This window comes from Dissoconium aciculare (genome assembly GCF_010015565.1).
Source record: "Dissoconium aciculare CBS 342.82 unplaced genomic scaffold K489scaffold_7, whole genome shotgun sequence".
Classification (NCBI taxonomy): domain Eukaryota; kingdom Fungi; phylum Ascomycota; class Dothideomycetes; order Mycosphaerellales; family Dissoconiaceae; genus Dissoconium; species Dissoconium aciculare.
This window is the reverse complement of record NW_022984957.1, coordinates 152,639-174,251: the sequence shown is the minus strand read 5'-3', so window position 1 is coordinate 174,251 and position 21,613 is coordinate 152,639. Positions and strand designations below refer to the sequence as shown.

Sequence of the window (21,613 nt, the reverse complement as noted above, 5' to 3'; positions counted from 1 at the left end):
ACAAAAGGGTTTGTTGGTGTTGATGCCAACGCAGTCTGTATTCAACAACAGATCGACAAAGAGGTGTACCAACATGTCCTGTTGGTCTCACTTGAGACGACGGGATGGCAGCAGGTATGGGTAAGATCTTAGGGCTGATCACTCGCGTGGAGATTAATTTTCCTAGCCCTGTCCAGTAGGATGCACGCTATCTGTATGTCTAGATTGTTCGTTCTTCGGCAAAGTCAGGTCGAGACCACGAGGGAAAATTAGGCGACATGGCGATAGGACAGAAGGATTATAAAGATGCTGCCGATCGCGGTAGACTTCCAGGCGAATTTTTCGAGATGTGTTCTCGGATCCAACTCCTGCTATACACATCTCTGGCGGCGATTCACTCACGCCTGTGACGTGCTGGCCGTTGAGGATAATCGTGTGATTGTGACTTCGCCCGTTGGCGAACCACTCCAGGGACGTTTCTACGGTTTGCGGACGTCACCCACTGCGACAGAGACTCTCATATAAGAAAGCTTCGTTTGTGATTCGAGATGGTCACAACTCCACGCATGGCTGCCGTTTTGACAGTCGTGGTGGGATTTGCGCTGCAACGTGTTGTATGCTTGGAGCAAAAACACAATGGTATGTGTGCTGTCGAAAAGAGCTCCAAATCGATGCATTGCTGACAATTTGGAATAGTTGTCGCAGAGCAGAACCTCGTAAACAGAGGAATACCCCAAGGATTCTCGCCCGAGTATCTCGACGAACAACGACTCGCCGCGCGACAAGGAACACTCACATCTACGAGCCGTCCACAGACTTTCTTGACGGCATCTGTCAGTGTTCCAGACTCTTCGCTGACTACGCTCTCGACTTCTGCAGTGCAAACAGCGAAAGAGACTCTCGCGTCACTCCCAAGCGGCACTGTTGTCACGTCTTTAACGACGTCTGCTGCACAACCATTTCCTACATCGACGACGGCAACTAGACCTTTGAGATTGGCTGCTGCTGCGGCCGACCCCACTACGGCATCGACTGTCACGGCGATTACGGCAAACAACATCTTCCAGCCGATTGCGACTGATGCCCCGCCTGCACAGATCCCAAGACGTGGCGATCACCCTGCGCCACGCTTGAACATTCAACGTCAACAATACCCATTGCAAACGAACAAGTTCTACGCAAATCTATTCGTCGGAAGCCAGACTGCGCCTGTTTTCACTCATCCTTATTCGTTGACATGGACAAACAACAGAACCTCGGTCGTGACATGGGGCATGGGAGTCTCCCACATCGAGCGTAATCAGCTTGCAGCTGGTCTGGCCAATCCTGGATACGATGCTGGTCAATGGGCGTACTACATCAACCCCATCGGTATCTACTCGATCATCCTTTCCGCAGCGGAGCTCAGGAATGGCACCAAACTAACTACGGATACCATTGATGCTTTCTCGGCCAATGCCAATTTGATCGCAGCTGGAGCCTCCCTCCCGACCATTACCTTTCCGCTCGTGCAGGGCATGGGTTTCGTCACGGGAGTATACCGCAGCGCAACGCCGCTGTTGCAATCCGGTGTTGCATTTCAACGTCTTACATATGTCGGCACTGTTCTCAATGGTGCAACCTACAAGTATCGCGTCCTGCTTGGAAATGGTTACACCTGGCTTATCTATGTCTCTCCCTCTAATCAGCAATATCCAGGCAACAAGCTCACTTTGGTCAATGCTGCCAGTATTCAAGGCCCTTCCGGGTTCAGTGGCACCATTCAGATCGCGAAGATCCCATCAACCGCCACTGATAGCGGCCCAGAAAGCATCTACGACTCGACTGCAGGCACTTATGCAACTGGCGCTACCATCGATGGCTCCGTCAATGGTAAGACTGGTAGCTATACATTCTCTTTCACCAAAAAGGGTATCACCAGCCAGCCACTCTTGATGTTCGCGCTACCACATCACAGAGCAACATTGGCATCCGGAGGCCTCACGAGCTTGCAGCTCATGACAACGACCAAGGGCATGGCGACTGCTGTTCGTGCCAATTCTTGGACGCTCCAGGAATCCAACCTTCCCATCGATATGAGTTTTGCCCCTTGGACGCCCGCTCGTGGTAGCATCACCAAGGTAGCGGCGGCTGCTGTCTCCGCGATCAACGCTGCAGGTTATGCGGAATTGCAACAAAACATCTCAGCTCAGGCCAATGTTGGAAGTCTGTATTACGATGGCAAGGCTCTGGCCAAATTTGCGGCGATAATCTACACGCTCAACGACATTGCCGGAAACACGAGTCTTGCATTGTCGGGGTTGAAGGCGCTCCAGCAAGCCTTTGCGCTTCACGTCGACAACAAGATGGCTTGGCCACTGGCTTATGACACTGCTTGGGGAGGCGTTGTTTCGTCTGCGACTTATGTTACGGGCGATGCTGGGGTTGACTTTGGAAACACCTACTACAACGACCGTAAGTTAGAGGATTCCCTTACCAAGAAGGTCATCGTGAGGATTTCGCTAATACTTGACTAGATCACTTCCACTTTGGGTACTTTGTCTACACGGCAGCCGTCATTGGATACCTCGACCCCAGCTGGCTCAATGCGGGCACCAACAAAGCCTGGGTCAACACCCTAGTCCGCGACTACGCCAACTCCATCAAAACCGACCTTAGCTTCCCCTTCAGCCGATCCTTCGACTGGTACCACGGCCACAGCTGGGCCAGCGGCCTCTTTGAAGCCCTCGACGGCCGCAACCAAGAGTCCTCCAGCGAGGACACCATGGCCTCGTACGGTCTCAAGATGTGGGGCCAAGTCATCGGCGACATCAACATGCAAGCGCGCGGAAACCTCATGCTCGCGATCCAAGCCCGCAGCCTCCAAAGCTACTACCTCACCACCGATGACAACACCATCCTGCCCTCGCAGTTCATCGGCAACCGCGCTGCGGGGATCCTCTTCGACAACAAAGTCGATCACACGACTTACTTCGGCGACAACCCGGAGTATGTCCAGGGCATCCACATGCTCCCGCTGATGCCGTTCAGCGCGTATATCCGCACCCAGACTTTCGTCAAGCAGGAATGGGCGAGTTATTTCTCGAGCAAGATCTCGTCGATCGTCGGCGGCTGGAGGGGGATTCTCATGGCGAACTATGCCATTGTGGATGCGCCGACGGTGTACCGCTTCTTTGCGGATGCGAGGTTCGACTCGAGTTATTTGGATGGAGGAGCGAGTCGGACGTGGTATTTGGCGTGGTCGGCGGCGCTGGGAGGGGTTTGACGATGATGACTATGACAGCGGGAGGGAGACTTCTCGCATCTACGCTTCTTTTCCGATGTCTTCTTCTTGAGGATTGATTATTATCTTTCGATATTTATATACCATCTTTATCATATTTTGTTCCGGATATCACGGCCCTGAGAGACTTCGACGGATCATTCGGTCTTGCTTTCACGGTCTATATGTAGTGTGCCGTTCCCGTGGCGCATTTCTTCCCTTCCGCTCATACACTGGTTACATATGACCATGATGAAGATTCAAAAGACTGTCCACATCGGGCGGTCTCCATTCCAATCATTGTGCATACCGACACTCTTTTTCTTGATTTTGGCCTCTATGAACCAGACCCGGTCGTCCGACGTCTCCTCACTCGTTTGTCGTATATTACCCGAACACTTTATCCGCACATGAGAAGCCCCGCTGCTGCTGCTGAGCGCCCCTCACTTTTATGCACAACAACTTTATGCGCATCTACGTCGGATAAATGTGAGGAATGATGCAACACCTCATTGGATCGAGACAACGCGTCTCGATGACCGGGACCAATGCAGGGCGAAACTCGCCAAGACGCGTTCTCCAAGCCTTCTTCGTATAGCTTGTGAACCTTTTCGGTCGTATACATACTTAAGCAGAGCATGGCCTGCTGGTTGACGTCCAAGATACGAACAGCGACTCTCTCTTTCGGCTGATTGTGAAAGACGTTCAATTGCCTGCAGAACCCGCACACGAGTCGGGATCGTTGCTCTCTTAAAGAAGTCACCATTGCTTCTCGAGTTGCGTTCACGATCGACCTGTATCCACAGTCGTGATTACAAACACCATCGAAACCCTCACAACATCCCCAGCTTTCAAAGCAAAGAAAGAGTGAGAGAGAGAGCAACCCTATCAACCATGGCCTCCTCCACCGTCGACCTCCCCAAGTTTGACGATCTCCCATTCATGCCCGGCACCGAAGACCGTACGTAAACGCACCACATCATCCAAGAAAGGACCAAAAAAACATCCACGTCTCACCTGCTAACCCCACCCTTTCTCCACAGGTTGCGCCTGGGGCCTCTTCGACAAGGACGGGAAAAAAGACATCTTCGGGACGCTCAATCTGATCACCCCGGAGGTTCTGCAAGCGGCCTACGCCAGCGAGCTGCAGCGCGGCGAGAGCGTCAGCCTCAACTGGCACCTGGGGGGGTTCCGGATGAAGGAGCATTTCCGGCAGACGGTGACCAAGAAGGTGATCTCCTTCCTGGACATGGGCGGCGGGATGCACGCGTGGGACGACGAGGTCTCTTTCAACACGCAGTGCTCCAGCCAGTGGGACAGCCTGGTGCATTTCCACCACCAGAAGCTCGCGGTGGGCTACAACAACGCCAAGCCGACGAAGGAGCTCCTGGGCCAGATGGACCCGTACTGGGACGCGGAGAAGAAGAGCCTCCCGACGCTGGACCATTGGCATCACCGGGGAGGCTTCGTGGCCAGGGGCGTGCTGATCGATTTCAAGGCGTTTGCCGAGGAGGAGGGGAGGGAGTTCAGTCCCTTCCGGTCGGATCAGATCACGGTGCGGGACATCGAGGCCGTGGCGAAGAAGCAAGGGGTGGAGTTCCGGAGGGGGGATCTGTTGATCATCCGCACGGGCATGACGGAGGCGTTGGAGCCGCTTTCCGGGGAGGAGCAGGCGGCGAAGATGGGCTCCGGGTCGGCGGGTGTGAGGGGGGATGTGGATATGGCGAGGTGGTTGTGGGATTCGAGGTTCGCGGCGGTGGCGGGCGACAGTCCGGCGTTTGAGGTCATTCCGCCGATCAAGGGGACGATCAACGATTTGGTCATTCATCAGTACTGCCTTGCGGCGTTCGGGATGCCGATTGGAGAACTCTGGGATCTGAAGGAGTTGAGTCGGACGTGCAAGCGCTTGGGTCGCTGGAGCTTTCTGGTGACGAGTGCGCCTCTGAGGGTGCCTGGATTGGTGGGTTCGCCGCCGAATGCGTTGGCTCTGTTCTAGTCATTGGAAAAAGATACTCGGAATGTCAATTGCTGAAGAGACGAAGAAAGGGGAACAGTATGAAATTTCAACTTCTCCCTCGTCAGAAGCTTTGTTCACATATGATATACATTAACCACAATCAAATCCCATCCGTTCACTTGAATCGCTTCTCCGCCGCCTTCCAGTTGATGACCTCCCAGATCGCGCCAAAGTACTCCGCCTTGCGGTTCTGGTACTGCAGGTAGTACGCATGCTCCCACGCGTCGATTCCCAAGAGCGGGCGGAACTGGCCTACCACCGGGTCCTGGTTGGCGTAGGTGCGGATGGAGATGGCACCGGTCTGCACATCCTGGACGAGCCAAGCCCAGCCGGAGCCCTGGATGCCGGCGAGCGCGGTGTTGAACTTCTCCTGCAGAGCGGACAGAGAGCCGTAGTGCGAGTCGATGGATTTGGCGAGAGCGCCGGTCGGGGGAGCACCGCCGCCGTTGGACTTGGGCGCGAGGTTCTCCCAGAAGAGGGTGTGGTTGGTGTGACCGCCTGTATGGGAGATAAATCCGTCGTCAGAATATGAAACTCTTCCCCGCCGGTGCTGATTCTGGCGCGGACACATCGGGGATTGCTCTGATCTCGCACTCTACTCACCTCCGTGGAAGTTGATCAAGGGCTGGAGCGCGATTTGGGTGGTGATGTCGCCTTTGCTCTGCGCCTCCTCCATCTTCTCCTGCTGGGCATTGTACGAGTTGACGTAGGTGCGGTGGTGCTTGTCGTGGTGGAGCTCCATGATTTGGCCGGAAATGGCGGGCTCGAGGGCGCCATAGTCGTCTGGTCGCGTATGACATGTCAGCAATTGGGTGTCGTTTTAACAAGCTTTTGTGAAAGACAAGGATAGACTCTTCGGTGAACGTACAGGCGAGGTCAGGAAGAGTGACCTTGCTGCGAGTGAAGGTGGTGCTGGCGAATGCAGCACGCTTCATGGGAGCATTGGCGGAGCGAAGGGCGGAGCGGACAGCGCTCTGCTTCAAAAGTGCGGACGCCATTATGTGAGGTATCTGTCGGTGCGGTGTTCAATGTTGTAGTGGATGTTGATGTAACGAATGCAAACGTCAATGGAGAATGTATTTGCATGTGCAAGAGCTTACAGTACCATTTCTAGTGGAGAATTGCGGAACGCCGAGCTTCACTGGAGGTAGCTGTGCCCTCTCGATTACATCATGCCGACTCGGTATTATTAATGTCGGACAGCCTATGGGCATATTACTTACTTTGAAGCAAACCAGAGCAAGACTCATCGTCGCGGCTTCAACTGACCCATCACACAGCAAAAATACATCCATCACATTCACCTACATGACATTTATCAAAATGGTAATGGTTTGCCACCTGGAAATATAGATGGGGTCCAAAAATCGACAAAAAGTTTGCGACACCTGTGTGATTCGAACACACGCTCCCGAACTTTGAGTATGTTAGAATGATGCGTTTGCGGCTCAGGTGATGCTGATGTGAAACTTACGGAACTGCCTTAGCAGGGCAGCGCGTTAACCACTCCGCCAAAGTGCCATGGAGAATGAACCGATCACAGCAGTTTATGTAGCTCAGGCTGCCCCGCATTCGCCTTCCTTGTTTTGCGTTTGGTGCATGTCGAGTCCGACGAATGGGCAATACTCAGGTACCCGCCGTTCTATTGTGCAAAACGCCCCATCGATACATAAGAAACAGGAACCGAGCCAGAAAATGTATATACATCTTTTTCCCGACCGACGCAGACTATCGCGGTCGAGAATCAAAGCGTTACCATGAACGCGAAATTCAATGCTCACCATCTACCATGACGTTCCAACAATGCACATCCCATGCCTCCAATATTTTGGCTCGCGTGGGGGGAGGAGAAAATCCATCTACTGACCCGGGGAGACCAACATGCCCTGCTTGACGGCGTCGTGCTGCCACCCGCCCGCGAGCGCCTCGCCGCCCGCGCGCGCCGTGTGGTCCTTTATCCTGGCCTCGAGTTCGGGGCGGAAGTGGCGGATGAGGCCCTGGATGGGCCAGGCGAAGGCCTCGCCGAGGGCGCAGATGGTGTGGCCCTCGACCTGCTTGGTGAGCTCCTGCATCATGTCGATCTCGCGGAGGCGGGCCTCGCCGCGCTCGAAGCGCTGCATGATCTGCTCGGTCCACTTGGAGCCCTCGCGGCAGGGGGTGCACTGGCCGCAGGACTCGTGGTGGTAGAATTTGGACAGGCGCGCGATGGCGCGCACGACGTCGGTGGATTGGTCCATGACGATGACGGCGGCGGTGCCGAGGCCGGACTGCGCGTCCTTGAGGGCGTCGAAGTCCATCAGGACGTCGTCGCAGATCTTCCGCGGCAGGATCGGCGTGGAGGAGCCGCCGGGGATGATGGCTTTGAGGTTGTCCCAGCCGCCGCGGACGCCGCCGCAGTGTTTCTCGATGAGTTCTTTGAGGGGGATGGACATCTCCTCTTCGACGGTGCAGGGGTTGTTGACGTGGCCGGAGATGCAGAAGAGCTTGGTGCCGGAGTTGCGCTCGCGACCGAAGGAGTTGAACCACGAACCTCCTCGTCGGATGATGGTCGGGGCGACGGCGATGGTCTCGACGTTGGCGACCGTGCTGGGGCAACCGAACAGACCGACGGCTGCGGGGAACGGGGGCTTCAGGCGAGGCTTGCCGGGCTTGCCCTCGAGCGATTCGATCAACGAAGTCTCCTCACCACAGACGTAGGCACCCATGCCACGGTGGACGAAAACGTCAAAGTCGTAACCTGAACCGCAAGCGTTCTTGCCGAGGAAGCCCTCCTTGTAAGCTTCCTGGATCGCACGCTGGAGAACAGTAGCCTCGTGGTAGAATTCACCACGGATGTAGATGTAAGCGGCAGTGCACTAGACAGGGTCAGCATGCCCCAATCGTCGACATGATACATCCCTCTTCGTTGGGAAACTCACGTTCATCGCACGGCCAGCCACCAAACATCCCTCAATCAACTTATGCGGGTCCTTTCGCATAATCTCCCGGTCCTTGCAAGTACCTGGCTCACCCTCGTCCGCGTTGACGACCAAATATCTCGGCTTGGAATCGTTCTCCCAACCCTTGAAGTTCATAAAGCTCCACTTCATGCCCGAGGGGAAACCCGCACCACCACGGCCACGGAGACCCGACGTCTTGATCTCCGAGATGATCCAGTCGTGGCCCTTGTCGAGAATCTCCTTGGTCTTGTACCAGTCGCCGTACTTCATCGCCGTCTTGATGTCCGCGCCGTGGTTGCCGTAGAGGTTCTGGAAGATACGGTCCTGGTCTTTGAGGCCGCCGTGGCGGTGGACTGGAGGAGCATCTTGCACGGTGGCCATGCCGCGCTTCTGTTGGCCATCCTGGCCGGCCGCGGCCGCGGTGCTCGAGGTGCCGGCTAATGAAGCCAGATGGCGGACGGAAGTTTTTGGGGCGCAGGCGGTGGTGGCGGTCGCCCGCAAGGCCGTCTTTCCTGCGGGTGTGGACAGCATTGTGGTGATGTGTATCAATGCCTTTCGGAAGAGGTGTTTGTGCGGCTTCGGTGCCTGTGAGAGGTGGTGGACAGTGGCGCTCAAGGTCGTGGACAGAAGGTGAGAAGTGCCCTACGGTAGGCGGATGGATTGGATTGAATTGATGATGCGAGCACAGACCTAAGTCGAGGTGGATTAAGCACGACTCAATTGGCTGATGGACCCGATCGACGCTGGGCCAGATTGGGTGGAAACGAGATCTCGAGAGCCACTCACGTGACTTTGGGCGAAACAGACGCAGCAAGGGTCCAGTCAATGACGACGGAGGAGAATGGCCGATGACACTCTCGACACAATCAGAGACGCTGCATAGTATTATCAAATCATGTGATAGGAGGAAAGTGCGCCTTCATACTCCTAATCATCACCGAGCTCGTGTATCACGAATGCGACAGAACAGTATACGCATGTGGGGCCATCATGTGTAGATTACTAACATTTACAAAGCCATGTACTAATAACACATCTTCAATATTGCCAAACAAAGATCGACGGGATCTATTTCGCTCCTGGCTCTTTATTTCCACTAAAGCACTACGCAGTAGACATCACTATATCAGTCTCCAATCATATCCAATAGCAATTCGCGATACTACATACCGTAGCGATGACGGTAGTGTCTTCAACAAGGGTTACCATTCGAACCCCAACCCCAACCCTAAGCCATGACATAACCGTGGAATAACCCTGGAACCTGGGGAGAAGTGAGTTTCGAATCGTCTCTAGCATTGGAATAGAAAGAGAGAGAGGGGGAGAATATGGTAATCCTTTCCGTGTACAGTAGAAGAAGAAGAAGAAGAAGAAGAAAAACCAAGCCCACCTCAACAAGCGTACGAAAGGAGACGCCAATGCCATGCCATGCCACGCTGTGCTATGCTATGCTATACTCTTCAACGCCGATGCTGCGATGCGATGCGAAGAAACCGCAACCCAAGAGAAAAAACAAAAAAAACAAAAAACCGGAGTTGCCCAAGACACAGAGAGAGGACACGCCCGAAAATTCCTAGAACGTAGCCTCCTCCCATGTGTCCGCGAGTGCACCGTAAAGAAAAGAAAAAACACACCTTCGTCGTCCACGTCCAGAAATTGATAGAAATCCAGCGAATTCGAAAGGAAGGAAACAACAATCCAATCCAAGAAGCGAAATCCTAGCCCGTCCTCCTTCTTCCCAATTGATAAGAAGGAGATGATGCCACTCATGATGATGCAGCCAAATGCCCCTCTGTTGTGCAGTTCCGCCAACTGCTCCGATCTCGAATCCAATGAGGTTGGCGGGACCAAATCCCAGTCCCATACAATATGGAGCTGCGCATCCTCAGCATCCCCAAAGAATCCCCGAGAATCGAAATGGAAGAAAGGCCAGGGGATCCCTCTCCCACGACAATCGACCCGCTTCCGAGGAGGATCTGACGTCAAATTATCCAAGCGACCTGCCCATGAGACAGGTCCGCCGCGAAAGGGAGAAAAGAAAAAACAATGCCGTTCACGATCTCGAGCCGACCGACGACCCCAGGCGTCTCAACATCTCGGCGTTCCGCGCCATGTACGACTCGCCCATGCTGCCGGCGGTGAAGCTGCCCTTGGAGGCGGGGCGGGCGTACGAGGAGCCGTAGATCTCCTCGGAGACGGCGGCCTTCTGGGCGCGGGCGTAGCCGGCGTCGTCGTTGTCGTCCGAGGGGAAGGACTGCGGGTGGGAGTTGATCGAGGCCGAGAGGGAGGAGGAGGGGGAGGAGAGGTGGTTGTTGTTGTTGTTGGCGCGCGGCTGGAAGCTGCTGCCGGGTTTCTTCGTCATGTAGCTCGGATCGCGCACGAAGGAGGGCGGGCGGCGGAAACCGGGGCTCGTCGGGGACTGGACGGAGGTGGGGCGGAAGGCTATCGCGGAGGAGGAAGGGGGGCCGAGGGTGGATGCGGGGTCTTCGCGGTCGGAGTTGGGATCGCGGGCGGGGTCGTCCGGGTCGAGGAGGAGGGCGCGGGGCTCGTCGTGGTCGCTGGGCCAGTTTTGCGGGTCTTCGGAGGCGTCGGGGTTACCTGTGCGGTCGAGGCCGACGCGGCCGGCGAGGGATGTGTCGAGGGGTTCGGCGGTGCTTTTCGGGGAGAGGGAGCCGCTGAGATCGAGGTCCGAGTCGGAATCATCTTCGAGGTCGAAGAGGTCGCCGTCAGGGTCGATGTGACGTTTTGAAGACGGAGCAGGGGCGGTCTGATGGGGAGCCTTTTTTGTTGTGGTCGGGTTGGGTTGGCGGGAGGATGAGGGTTCGTGTGGCTGCTTGCTGGGACTTTTGTGGTCGTTTGTCTGATCAGCGCGACTCTCGCGGATCGGTATTGAGGCGGAGAGATTAGGGGATGCAGATGTCCCGGGAGTGCTGATTTCTGCGTCGGAAAAGGTATTCGTATCGTCGTCGCCCGCGTGAGATGACTCGTCGTCACTAATGGAGACACGTTGAAGCGAGTGGGAAGGGGTGCTGTGGTGGTCCAGGTTCATGGGCACGCTATCCGAGGGAGCGACGATTGTAGTCCCCAATGCGATCGAAACTCGCTTGCGCTTGGGTTTGTTTTCTGTAGGGGACTTGAGGGCGGATGTGAGGAGTCGTTCGGATGAAGATCCCGTTGAGGAAAGCCGCTTGGAAAGGAGGAGATGTGCTGGTCGTTTGGCTTCCATCGCGTGCAGTGCATCTGCGCCTTCGGCATGCTGGGAAGAGTCAACCGCGATGATGTCTGATGTTGAAGGGTCGATATGACCAAATGCGCTCTTCCCCGAGGAGATCTCATCCGGTGAAGTGCCATGTGCAATCGACGATGATGGTGTGTCTTCCGCAAAGGCTGGTAAGAAAGCCGGTGTGAAGACACCCAGAAATTCCCGATCACGTTCCAGGCTTGCGCGACGATCTGCCAGGCCAGCTTCAACCGCACGAGCATCGGCTTGTCCTCGTGCCTCGTCTTCGTCGAGCACGATCGCCGAACCATCTTCCCCCTCCCTCCTCAGACTCCCCAACAACAGCCCATGACTCCCCGGTCGCCGAGCCATCAGATGCGGCGAATCCATGGTATCCTGGGTGGAGTCCGATGAGGTGCGTGAACGGGCATGCTCGAGTTTGACCTCCCGCTCTTGCGTCTGCTGCTTATGCAGGGAGCGTTCCTGTTTGATCCATTGCTTCAACTCGCGGTCTTTGCTGGCGATGAACTTGTGGATCGAGTCATCGAGGGCTTTGCGCTTCAATTCGAGACGTTGGAGGAAATCGGGTGGGAGCGAGGAGGAGTCCGCGACCAAGCGCCGGTAGGCGTCTCGCCGGGTGAAGCTCTCACGCCCGTCAATTGCGGCCATCAAAAGTGGTGGGTGCGACAGAGGCACGAAAGCTTGAGACGGATTGGGTCTGGGTGTTATTGTGGGACAACGATAGGTGTCGAGAACGGTGGAGACAGCGGCAGCGGCAGCAGCAATGCGAACGGGTGAGCTCGGGTGCAGGCTGTGTTGGCCGTCCGCATCAAGTCGGTTGTGAGTGATGCGAGAGGAGTTGTTGGATGTGCGTGCGTGTGTGTGTGAGTGTGTATTTTGTGTGTGTGTGTGTGTGTCTGTAGGTGTCTGTAGGTGTTCTTGGGTGGTTGAGAGTTGTGGGTGAGTCGAATTGTCGGTAATGTGACAGACAGTTGTGGTGGATAGAGATTACAGATACCGATCGCGGATGGAGAGAGAGGTAGATGCGGCGGCGGCGGCGGTGGTGGTGGTGGTGGTGGTGGTGGTGGTTGGAATTTTGTTGAGCAAACGGAAATCCGCCCGAGCATCAGCAGCAAGCAAAGCAAAGCATCAGCAGCAACAGCGGCAGCGGCAGCCCAGAGCGGCGGGAGCAAAGAGAGTTTCCACCGCAGCTTCCCGAACGAAGAGGTGTGTGTGTGGAGGAGGAGGGATCACAGTAATACCTAGTACAGCACTTACAGCACTTACAGTACCTACCTAGGTAATAGCTGGAGTACAGTAAAATAACCGGGATCGTGTCCGTGGGTGCAGGTATCCACCTGTTCAGAGCTGTCTGTCTGTCTGTGTGTGGGTGTCTGCGGCCGGATTCCAGAGCGAGTCTTAGCCCTACCAGCACTCAGCAGCACCACCGACAACAGCACCACCACCGACAACACCGACACATCTACACATCGGTGTCAGCGACAGAGTGACGATCCATCCCCTCGTTGGCAGAGTGTTTCATCCCCTCATTCGTTGGCAGAGGAATTCATCCATCCATTGGCATCGAGTCTGACCAATCCGACCCAGCATCTCACGTTGGAAAGCGCATGTGTTGGACTCCCGCGCCGTCCCTCACGCCTCCTCCTCCTCCTCCCCTGCGGCGCGACAGCATAGGGCACGACAGCATAGGAAAGGAGTCATCGCATCACGAGATAGACACGTATCGCCCCGGTCATCACGAGAGTGCGATACAAGGTTCGGAGCATGACAAGGCATGTGCGGTAAGCAAGTACAGCGAGGAGAAAACCCGGTCAGATCACATGTACATGGTTGATTACCTTTACCTTTACCCGTCCATGCATATGCCTCTGCTCGCGTGTGCAGCCAGCTACTGTGCTGGACTGTACTGTTATCCCGACCGACCACCCGCCCCTGTCGCCGCCGCCGCCGCGTTTTGCCTATCGGAGCTGTGACAATGTACGATGACTCCAGAATACATCGTTTAGTTAATAATAAGAACAATGCTGTAGGTACTGTACCTGCGCTTCTTTCTGCGCGCCGCCGCCGTGACTATCTATGGTTTATCATCAACGAGGATCGATCCCCTCTCGGCTCTGACCTCTTTGCGCACGTAAGAGATGTTGCAATCTCTCATCCGGTACAAGGGATCTTAGCTGGTCGGTCACCAGATCGGTTCCGATCTTGCTGTTTCATGTGGCGGGTCGTAAACCATCCCTCATCAATCGATTAATCGATTTTTGGAGGGAGATGTCATTGCAGGAGCTGCGAGAGAGCGAGAGAGACGATGAACTTCTCAGACAGCCGGTGACGGCAACGGTTGAAAGCGGCCCAAGATTGATCCAATCCGTGCAGGTGGACGTTTGGTACGAGCTTTGTGTGTGGTGGTGGTGGTGACACACACACACACACATACACATACACCTAGGTATCAAAGACCAGACGGACGGGCGCATGTCTCGGATGACATATTATGTACTTTCACGACGATAATCGAATGATAAGATCCCAATGCACGGCATCTTTTAGTCTACCGACTACTGTACATCTATGAGAGTTACATGTCCTGATGATGAAATGTCGGTCAAGGAAAGGCGGAAGGAAGAGGGAGAGTTTCGACGTTCATTCCCTCCAGCTATGATGATGTATTGCGAGCAGAGTAGAGTGTGTTGTTATGGTTCTTTACAATTTCTTGCATTCCTGTCTCTTATCATTCTGAATGGCGGCGAGCATGTAGTGGCAATATACAGTACAACAAAACACGAGAAGATCATCAAATCATCCCACGTCCCTCCGACATTCATGATGCGACACCGATCCTGACTGCTCCTCCGCCCTCGGCATCGGATCAGATCCATTCGGCAGACGCCAAAAAAAAGAACAACAGATCCTCATCATCCCATCCCACGGCAGATGTAGCCCACGCCGGCCAGTGGTGGTGGTGGTGGTTCACCCCCCTGTCATCAGCGCGCAGTCATCAGCCGTTGCGGCGGGCGGGGGTCGAAAGGCTACTGCACGGCTGAGTGAGCGAAGTGAATTGATACGGACCGTCCGTGTCGGTGGTGAATGTGAGCACACGACTCTCTCTCTCTCTCTCTTTCTCCACGCCTGAATATGCATGTGGATGAGCTCGTGCCCTCATGTCAAGGCGGGAGGGCTGACGAGACTCCACCTGGGTAATCGCAGTGGGCCCTACTTGTTATTGCTGGAACGATCTGACAATTCATAGATGCATCGCCTCACGTCCAGATCCTTTCTTCTTCAGTGAAGTGGAACACAAAAGGGAAGTCGGCGAAAGACCGATGTAGCCAGCAGTGCCACCGTACCACCTTCATATACATATATACTCTCGTCAGGAGGGACCCATGTCACCCATGGAATGAATTGCTCGTTGTCCTGTACCAAATTGATAGATAGGGCTCTCCGGGAGTGAAATCATGAAGGAAGTTCGGGCAATTCCGGGGCCGGGGCCGGGGTGGATAGGGCAGGGCAGCCGGGCACGCCAGGCCAGCCCTCGCCGGCGGATTCATCGACACACGGGCGAGGACCGCGAGGGTGATGTTCTAGAATCCATCCTTTCATTCGGCTGCCGGACGGACCGGCGTCTTCCCTCGAGACGCGCGACCTCGCCTTTCGACAGACGCGCTTTGCTTTTCGCATCATTTCACATCACATCCGCGATACACCGTCTACATGCGGATCCCCGACCTTCATGTGACATCCTGCAACAGGGAAAGAGGACCTCCTCGGACCAAGGCCGTCGATCTCATTCCCGGTGCCTCCTCCTCCTCCTCGCGACGCCGGAGATGCCCGCGGCATAGTTGATGTTGTTCCTTTTCGACGTGAGGTCGTCCAGGCGCAGGCAGCGCGAGAAGATTTCTCCACTGCCGTAGTATCAGAGTTGCTCGATGCGGCGCCACGCATGCTTGACTTTGGGATGTTATGTGGGAACGGACTGTTCAAGGCGTGCGGTATATTCGGACAGGCCTACATGTATCTTCACTACGGACCACCTGACCGAGAAGCGGTAATCGATACCAGATAATCCCCTACGATCACGCCCAAGGCGCTTCCACGGAAACACAACTGATCCTATATTTATGCTTGCTCCATGTAATCATGGAAAAAGTAAGCTCTAAGGAGTGGGAATGATTGCCCACAGCAAGGCGATTCTTCATCTGTGTCCTATGTCATGAGCAACACAGACTCTCCTTTGACGGCGCACCATAAAGGAAGAGATTACAAACCGAGTGCTGGTGTGTTTGCAGAGATGACGGATGTTCAAGGCACACTCTGCTCTGGACTCCCTAAGTATGTTGCAAAACGATCTGCGTCGGCAGGGCGGAATCATCTCGTTCGATCTTCTCTTACTTTCATCACGGAAACCTTTGCGGAAAGGTTCCGCTCACGGAACTATACAATTCTATTCCTGTAGCCGCTACGTCGAAGCGAAGATCGACATGGGCATCGCATCGGACGTGTTGGCATCCTTCAGGTGAGGGGAGTAAAGGCTGTGCCGCTTTCGTGGTGAGATACATAGTTGGAACCTATTTCCGCCGTCTTCGTGAGGGCGATTGCACCCAGGCGACATCTTGACCCGAAGATTGTACAGGCATCCTTCTGCCGTACATCACCACGATTTCACCCCTCCTCGTTGTGCCGATCACTGTCCTCGGAGTCAGCAAGATCTCGGACAGGCGACCTGATGAGGCGTCGGCACCAAACCATCCGGCACGACGAGCAGCGTCGGACCAAGCCACTCCCACTCGCACGTGCCCAGGCTGTCCAACGCACGGATCGCCATTAAAGTTGCTTTACTGCGGGTCCGTGCGGTCTGCATGTCAGATGTCAGATACCGAAGTGATTCTGGACGTACACACTCGTCGATTCGTTGAACAACTTCATCAGACCTGGTCCCGCAATGCACCCCTGTCTGCGTATGCTGCCATCCGAGATGACGTCCTTGCTCAGAGAGACAACATCGACGGTCGTCTGTCTATGCTTGGCACCGTTGCTAAGATAGCACATCCCGTCGAGTGGGAGGGCCATCCGCAATGGCATAACATCGAGCTGACGGATGATGCGGACGAGGCGAGGGACACGAAAAAGCGTAAAAGAAGCTCTAACCAAGCCAGTCGAGCACGAAACCTCGCTCTGATCGCCGCACTCTGGTCATTGGAACTTGTCTATGAATATGGATGGGATCGGGCTGGACAGTGTCAAATCCACGCGATCCGAGCCTGCGCAGTCCGCTTCCCCGACTTTGTGCACGATCTGCTCCCACAACTTAACAGCGTCTTACTCCAAAGACACCGCGAAGCAATCGCTGATGGACACTTGAAGACGCTCAACGAGGCCCCGCTGCAACCTCTCCGGGATCTGGATACTGGTATACTAGACTCAGCGATCCCAGACGAAGACGCCGAAGTCCAATGGCTGACGAGTATAACTGGCGATGTGCCTGTGAACGCCAGCCGTACAATGCTCCATGATGTACGCCCATGCCACTTCCACAAGTATTTGCTGTGCAAAGATCGCTTCGGCATGCTCATCGTCCGAGGGGAGTTCGGACGGCCGCCAACTCCAGCAACCACTGAAGTCGCTTCAAGAAGTCCATGCTCGATTCAAGTTGCTCTCAATCGAGGTATTGAGCAGATGTCCGATCACGTATCTGGTGAGCCACATAGTCCTACATCAAGCCCGGCAGTTGTCCACGAAGACTTGACTCCTTCCACTCTCGAGGAAAGTTCTTCCTGTTACGACCGTATTGGCGGTGGTTCTCTGGGTCATGATGCATTTCATATAAGCAACCAAGCGGTCCAACCAGATCTCTCAAGTCTGAATTGTTCGACGCTACCAGGAAGCGTCGAGACTTCGATCGACTGCCAGCACTTTGATCTCGAAAGCTTCCATCTCCTCTTCGGACATCTCAACCACAGTATCTTGGACTTCCCGTTTCATCCCATGTATCCACCTCCTACGTCCGGGGCGAGTACGCATATTTCTCCGATGTCATCATTGAACGAACCTTTGCCCTCACATCTCCTTGGTCACGCGCACAGCTTATTCACAGCTTCCGTGACAGATCTTTCTGCGTCAACCAGCAGTGCGTTCCCTACCATTACTCAATATCTCGAGGTGCCGCACCAGGACGTCGATGAGTCCTGGCGGAGTCCTGCCGACGACGGTCGCTGTGCACGTCCAGCGAGAGAGCGCTCACCTTCCGTGTCGTGTCACCTGAGTGCAGGGATTCTGACACATACGCAGGTCGGTCTCCCACCTGTTCCAGCTAGAGGCCCAGACGAAGGAGATTTTACCATTGCTTCCCCAAAGATTTCCCCAGATCACCAGCTGAGAATGGAGGAAATCCTCCACAACCAGTATCAAACGCTGATTGCCTCCTATTTATCTATGCTCGAGAGCGGAAAAAGCCAGCACGAAGCCGGCGTGGATTTCGATTCGCGTCGACAGTGGCTGAATCCTGCCACCAGTTGGGCCAAGATTTTTACACTACCGAATAGCAGGCTGACACGGGGCAAAGCACAATCAGTAGCGAATGCCGATGTTCTTTATTTTACCTCAGATGAATTTCTCAATGCTGCTCAGGCCGGCGAAATTTTCCTCAAGCCTGTCGTTATCAAAGAACAATTCTCCGACTCTGGAATGCACACGGTAGATGGGTTTATCCGTCTTTTGCAGGACAGTTGCGGCAGTCTAGAACGAAGTCCAAGATTTTACAACGATGAACAATCCACTCCCCGGCCGGCTGAGTGCCCAGAAGCATGCGAAAGTGTCCAACGGAGAGAATTTAATGCCGACATATCGATGCCCCACCGCCTGCGAAACATTATGGATGCCCATAGGCCTCTTTTGACTATGCTCCCACGTTACCGGATCCTCAATACTCTCAAAGCCAAAGTCCAAAATTCTGGCCGGAGCGACTCAAGCTTCAACGTTCTCAGCCTCTCCGGATCCTTCCCGGGTCCACAACTCTGCAGCTCAAGCGGGACTTGGATCCGAAATCTCGATGGCACACAATTCTACACGATTGTCGCGGAGTCCGCCATGGAATCCGAATGGGCGAACTTTGTGCAGGCAGGCGTTGCGTGGGATCCCAGCGGGAGGGAGAGACTCATCGTCCTCGAAAGAGACGATGTGCTCCTGATACCGCCGGGTTCAAGAATCGTCCATGCCGTGCAATCTCCGGTGGACTGTCTGGTAGACGTCGGGCGGATTTGGGACGAGTTGGATCTCCTCAAGACCTTACGGTCGATTCGCTGGATGCAGGGATCTCAGACACCCGATGACGAATCGATCCTGTGCCAGCTCCCGCTCATTATCGAAGAGCTCCTCGTGCTGGCGAAGGCCCAACCTGCCCGCTTCTGTGCCGAGCCTTCTTCCCAAGCGGAATGGTTACTGATGTTTGAGCATGCTGTCTCGGACCTCAGAGCTTTGGGTTGCCGGTGTTTGTTGCAAAATCGCGAGGGGTCGTGCGATCGTCGGAGGAGGAACCGCCGGTGCACAAGTTGGTGCCCAGCGCATGCGTCAAGCCGTTGAAGCCAGCGCCAGGAAAGTGATTGACACATGTCAGAATACGATATCATTATTCCCGCTCCGCGTCTTCGTGCAAAACTTGATTTGCCAGCATTGTAGACGTTCACCCGTTAGACCCAGGTGTCGCCTACCTGATACACCACGTTGCTGAAAGTCCAATCGCTTCCGATAACTTAGACTGACACATGCCAGGCGTTGCGAAAGCCGCAGACTTCGATCGGCCCCGTAGCGACCATCCTGATGCACGAATGTTGGACGGCGGAGGTCCGCGATCTCGGTGAATGGATCCTGCGACCAAACTCATGCGAGCTGGCAAGCCACCTAGGGTAGTTAATCACCGTCTTGGGACTGACCATCTGTTGGTGATGGTCGATTTCGCCTCGCCTGGACACTACGGCCCTGTGCCGCGGGACCGTGGGATACAACTCCTATTCTGACATCCTGCCGAAGGATTTGGGGCTATCGGTCAGATGTTGGCATGTTACCGTGACTTTCTCGAGGTCGCCAATCGTGAACGCCGCCAACACATCGTGCGGTTTCTGTCGCCCGGTCAATCTGACATGACTCGATGGAGACTGTGGTCGAGAAGGAGAGCATTCGCGGAGTTCAAGTAACCATGATGATGGGGATCGTGACTATATAAGACGAGACGGCTTCCGTCTCGATTCTAATCATTCATCACCCATCCCTCCGCCTATTCACTGAAGCCTCAGCTCCAGTCAAAGCCGCCACAATGCAGCTCACCATGTCGCCACTGAGCGTTTCCGCGTTCTCACTTGCCGCTCTCTTGTTCTCCGCCAGCGTGTTCGCTGCGCCTATATCGCAGAATCTCACCTCACTGGGGCCGAGGGATGAAAAAGAACCTTGCTACTATGGAGATGAGCTGACCTTCCAAGATTATTTCTACTATCTGGAGTTGAACTATCCGACAGACAAGATAATGCTGTGGAGCGGCGGTTCGGAGACACAGGTGCAGGCATTCAAAGCCGTCAACCCTGATTACCTGTACTACGAAGACGTCTTTACCTACGAGCCCGGCAATCCCTACGCAAGGACATGGCCTCAAGACGAGAACAAATGCTACCGCCCTGATAACGCCGAGGCGTCGTCCGAAGCCATTGCTGCAGTGGCCACCGGCGATGTCTTGGCTTTCGGCGCGGTCCAGTGGTCACAGACCGAGAAGGGGAGATGGACTTTCTTCGGCAAACAAGAAATGCACTGGGTAAAAATCAACCTCGGAAACGGGCGCTTGAGCAAGATGTTGCACATGGTCAAGGATACAACAGACCCATCGCAGGTCCTCGCCGAGGAGGACGCCGACGGGAAAATCACCTACGTCAATGGCTACGCCGACGGGACCCCGAACTCCACCGGCAATTTCGATGATGGCCCTTAGAGCGCCGACACACCGCTTCTCTGCCATGTACCGGGACCTGGGCCAGATCTCGGGGGATTCCACAATGGGGGGAGACAGACGGTGATCCGGGTCTGTCATGTTGGTGTGATGAATTGTGGGATCGGTTTCAGGTGCAAGATATGGCTGAAGGTGGAGGGTTGGCTCGATACCATTTCGGCTTGAGGGGTACGATTGAGATTGAGGAGTTGGGAACTGCTGTGTATTGTGATTAAGATGGCTGCTTTCACGATGAAGCCATCACCACGTTCGTTACCTTAGTTCGAGTCAACCAATGGCACAGTCGTTGGTCCGCGGCGCATCCGCTCGGGCAATCTTCGTCTCTTGAATTAGCATTCGGACGCCCAATATGTGCTTTGAGCAGACGGTTCCGTGTTTGCCCGTCATTGTAGAACATGCATATCAGTGAACGATGCAAATTACAAGTGTTAGCGCGGATTTCCCGAACCCCAGTATTTTTGAAGTTAAGAGTATCCTCAGGTAGCCTTCACCAACGCATGACGATGGAAACACGACGATCACCAACAACAAACCAACTTCCCTCGTAAGCTGACCGCACACTCAGCCATCCAACTCTCCACCACCACCACCACCACCACCGCCACCAAACTAGCTCCTCTCGCCTCTGAAGGGAGGTTCTCCACTCTCTAGGCGACGATTTGACATGGTGGTCGCGATGCCAATCTCAACAATGGTTCGTCGCAAGGGCAGTTCAGAGGATTCAAAGTCTCCCAGATGTCCTCTCGATCCGGTGACATGTCCGTATTTCTGGATTTCCACGCCTTTGACCGTGCCACAATTGCTGTAGAAATCTTCCTCAATGATGTCAGAGCCACCAATAGGCTCCCGACGTAACCCCCAAACATCGCCTGGCACGGCCCAGATCAGTCAAGCATCTCGGAGGAACGAAAAAGCTGAGGTCCAGCGCATCAAATTGACTCATATTTACAACGGAAGAGTTCTCTCGCAAACAGTGGGTTTTTATCACCCCGAAGTACTCTTCAAACAATTTGTCACATTGCTGTATCGTTTTCAACATCGAACCCAAATTCAACATGACCACAACCCGTCCCGACACCCGTGGCATCGTTTTGCCGAACATCTCGCCCGAAGAGCAGCTACAACGAAGACAGCTCATAGAAAAGAAGTACCCGGGTACAACCTATGAAGAATGGATAGCGAGCTTGTA

The 21,613-nt window shown here is 54.7% G+C and overlaps 9 protein-coding genes and 1 non-coding gene across 10 annotated transcripts; 5 read left to right on the top strand and 5 right to left on the bottom strand.

Moving 5' to 3' along the window:
• Positions 1-527: 527 nt before the first annotated feature.
• On the top strand, positions 528-3,244 carry K489DRAFT_410332 (glycoside hydrolase family 81 protein; the record flags this gene model as incomplete). The annotated part of the gene is made up of 3 exons (XM_033607697.1): positions 528-618; positions 676-2,433; positions 2,496-3,244. The coding sequence occupies 3 exons, from the start codon at positions 528-530 to the stop codon at positions 3,242-3,244; spliced, it is 2,598 nt and encodes an 865-aa protein (XP_033458993.1).
• A 651-nt stretch (positions 3,245-3,895) lies between these two features.
• K489DRAFT_229288 (uncharacterized protein) lies at positions 3,896-5,305 on the top strand. Its single transcript, XM_033599800.1, has 2 exons — positions 3,896-4,202; positions 4,285-5,305. Exons 1-2 carry the CDS (start codon positions 4,136-4,138, stop codon positions 5,235-5,237), a joined length of 1,020 nt encoding a protein of 339 aa, XP_033458992.1. The 5' UTR covers positions 3,896-4,135; the 3' UTR covers positions 5,238-5,305.
• Positions 5,306-5,373: 68 nt separating this feature from the next.
• Positions 5,374-6,256, bottom strand: K489DRAFT_320443 (manganese and iron superoxide dismutase; the record flags this gene model as incomplete). Its single annotated transcript, XM_033601457.1, has 3 exons — positions 5,374-5,756; positions 5,862-6,041; positions 6,127-6,256. The coding sequence occupies 3 exons, from the start codon at positions 6,254-6,256 to the stop codon at positions 5,374-5,376; spliced, it is 693 nt and encodes a 230-aa protein (XP_033458991.1).
• A 384-nt stretch (positions 6,257-6,640) lies between these two features.
• Positions 6,641-6,779, bottom strand: K489DRAFT_t31. Its single transcript has one exon. It is a non-coding gene; the product is annotated as a tRNA-Ser (tRNA).
• A 20-nt stretch (positions 6,780-6,799) lies between these two features.
• On the bottom strand, positions 6,800-8,792 carry K489DRAFT_380692 (NADH-ubiquinone oxidoreductase). Its single transcript, XM_033604936.1, has 2 exons — positions 8,177-8,792; positions 6,800-8,113 (listed from the first exon to the last, which is right to left on the bottom strand). Exons 1-2 carry the CDS (start codon positions 8,726-8,728, stop codon positions 7,118-7,120), a joined length of 1,548 nt encoding a protein of 515 aa, XP_033458990.1. The 5' UTR covers positions 8,729-8,792; the 3' UTR covers positions 6,800-7,117.
• Positions 8,793-9,865: 1,073 nt separating this feature from the next.
• K489DRAFT_229200 (uncharacterized protein) lies at positions 9,866-12,265 on the bottom strand. Its single transcript, XM_033599798.1, has 2 exons — positions 10,050-12,265; positions 9,866-9,907 (listed from the first exon to the last, which is right to left on the bottom strand). The coding sequence occupies exon 1, from the start codon at positions 12,084-12,086 to the stop codon at positions 10,251-10,253; it is 1,836 nt and encodes a 611-aa protein (XP_033458989.1). The 5' UTR covers positions 12,087-12,265; the 3' UTR covers positions 9,866-9,907; positions 10,050-10,250.
• Positions 12,266-13,530: 1,265 nt separating this feature from the next.
• K489DRAFT_229180 (uncharacterized protein) lies at positions 13,531-13,968 on the bottom strand. Its single transcript, XM_033599797.1, has one exon. The coding sequence runs from the start codon at positions 13,910-13,912 to the stop codon at positions 13,649-13,651; it is 264 nt and encodes an 87-aa protein (XP_033458988.1). The 5' UTR covers positions 13,913-13,968; the 3' UTR covers positions 13,531-13,648.
• Positions 13,969-14,506: 538 nt separating this feature from the next.
• On the top strand, positions 14,507-15,498 carry K489DRAFT_229126 (uncharacterized protein). Its single transcript, XM_033599796.1, has 3 exons — positions 14,507-14,524; positions 14,686-15,427; position 15,498. Exon 2 carries the CDS (start codon positions 14,894-14,896, stop codon positions 15,275-15,277), a length of 384 nt encoding a protein of 127 aa, XP_033458987.1. The 5' UTR covers positions 14,507-14,524; positions 14,686-14,893; the 3' UTR covers positions 15,278-15,427; position 15,498.
• A 956-nt stretch (positions 15,499-16,454) lies between these two features.
• K489DRAFT_320217 (uncharacterized protein) lies at positions 16,455-19,013 on the top strand (the record flags this gene model as incomplete). Its single annotated transcript, XM_033601445.1, has 3 exons — positions 16,455-17,113; positions 17,450-18,159; positions 18,235-19,013. The coding sequence occupies 3 exons, from the start codon at positions 16,455-16,457 to the stop codon at positions 19,011-19,013; spliced, it is 2,148 nt and encodes a 715-aa protein (XP_033458986.1).
• A 730-nt stretch (positions 19,014-19,743) lies between these two features.
• K489DRAFT_370846 (uncharacterized protein) lies at positions 19,744-20,406 on the top strand (the record flags this gene model as incomplete). The annotated part of the gene is made up of 1 exon (XM_033603186.1): positions 19,744-20,406. The coding sequence occupies one exon, from the start codon at positions 19,744-19,746 to the stop codon at positions 20,404-20,406; it is 663 nt and encodes a 220-aa protein (XP_033458985.1).
• Positions 20,407-21,613: the final 1,207 nt, after the last annotated feature.

What these genes read in the sequence shown, in the direction of transcription:
- K489DRAFT_229288 (XM_033599800.1), top strand. Translation starts at nt 4,136, where the DNA reads ATGGCCTCCTCCACCGTCGACCTCCCCAAGTTTGACGATCTCCCATTC. An exon ending in CATGCCCGGCACCGAAGACC is followed by an intron (nt 4,203 to 4,284) that starts GTACGTAAACGC and finishes CTTTCTCCACAG; the next exon opens with GTTGCGCCTGGGGCCTCTTC.
- K489DRAFT_380692 (XM_033604936.1), bottom strand. Translation starts at nt 8,728, where the DNA reads ATGCTGTCCACACCCGCAGGAAAGACGGCCTTGCGGGCGACCGCCACC. An exon ending in TGGCTGGCCGTGCGATGAAC is followed by an intron (nt 8,114 to 8,176) that starts GTGAGTTTCCCA and finishes GACCCTGTCTAG; the next exon opens with TGCACTGCCGCTTACATCTA.
- K489DRAFT_229200 (XM_033599798.1), bottom strand. Translation starts at nt 12,086, where the DNA reads ATGGCCGCAATTGACGGGCGTGAGAGCTTCACCCGGCGAGACGCCTAC.
- K489DRAFT_229180 (XM_033599797.1), bottom strand. Translation starts at nt 13,912, where the DNA reads ATGCGCCCGTCCGTCTGGTCTTTGATACCTAGGTGTATGTGTATGTGT.
- K489DRAFT_229126 (XM_033599796.1), top strand. Translation starts at nt 14,894, where the DNA reads ATGAAGGAAGTTCGGGCAATTCCGGGGCCGGGGCCGGGGTGGATAGGG.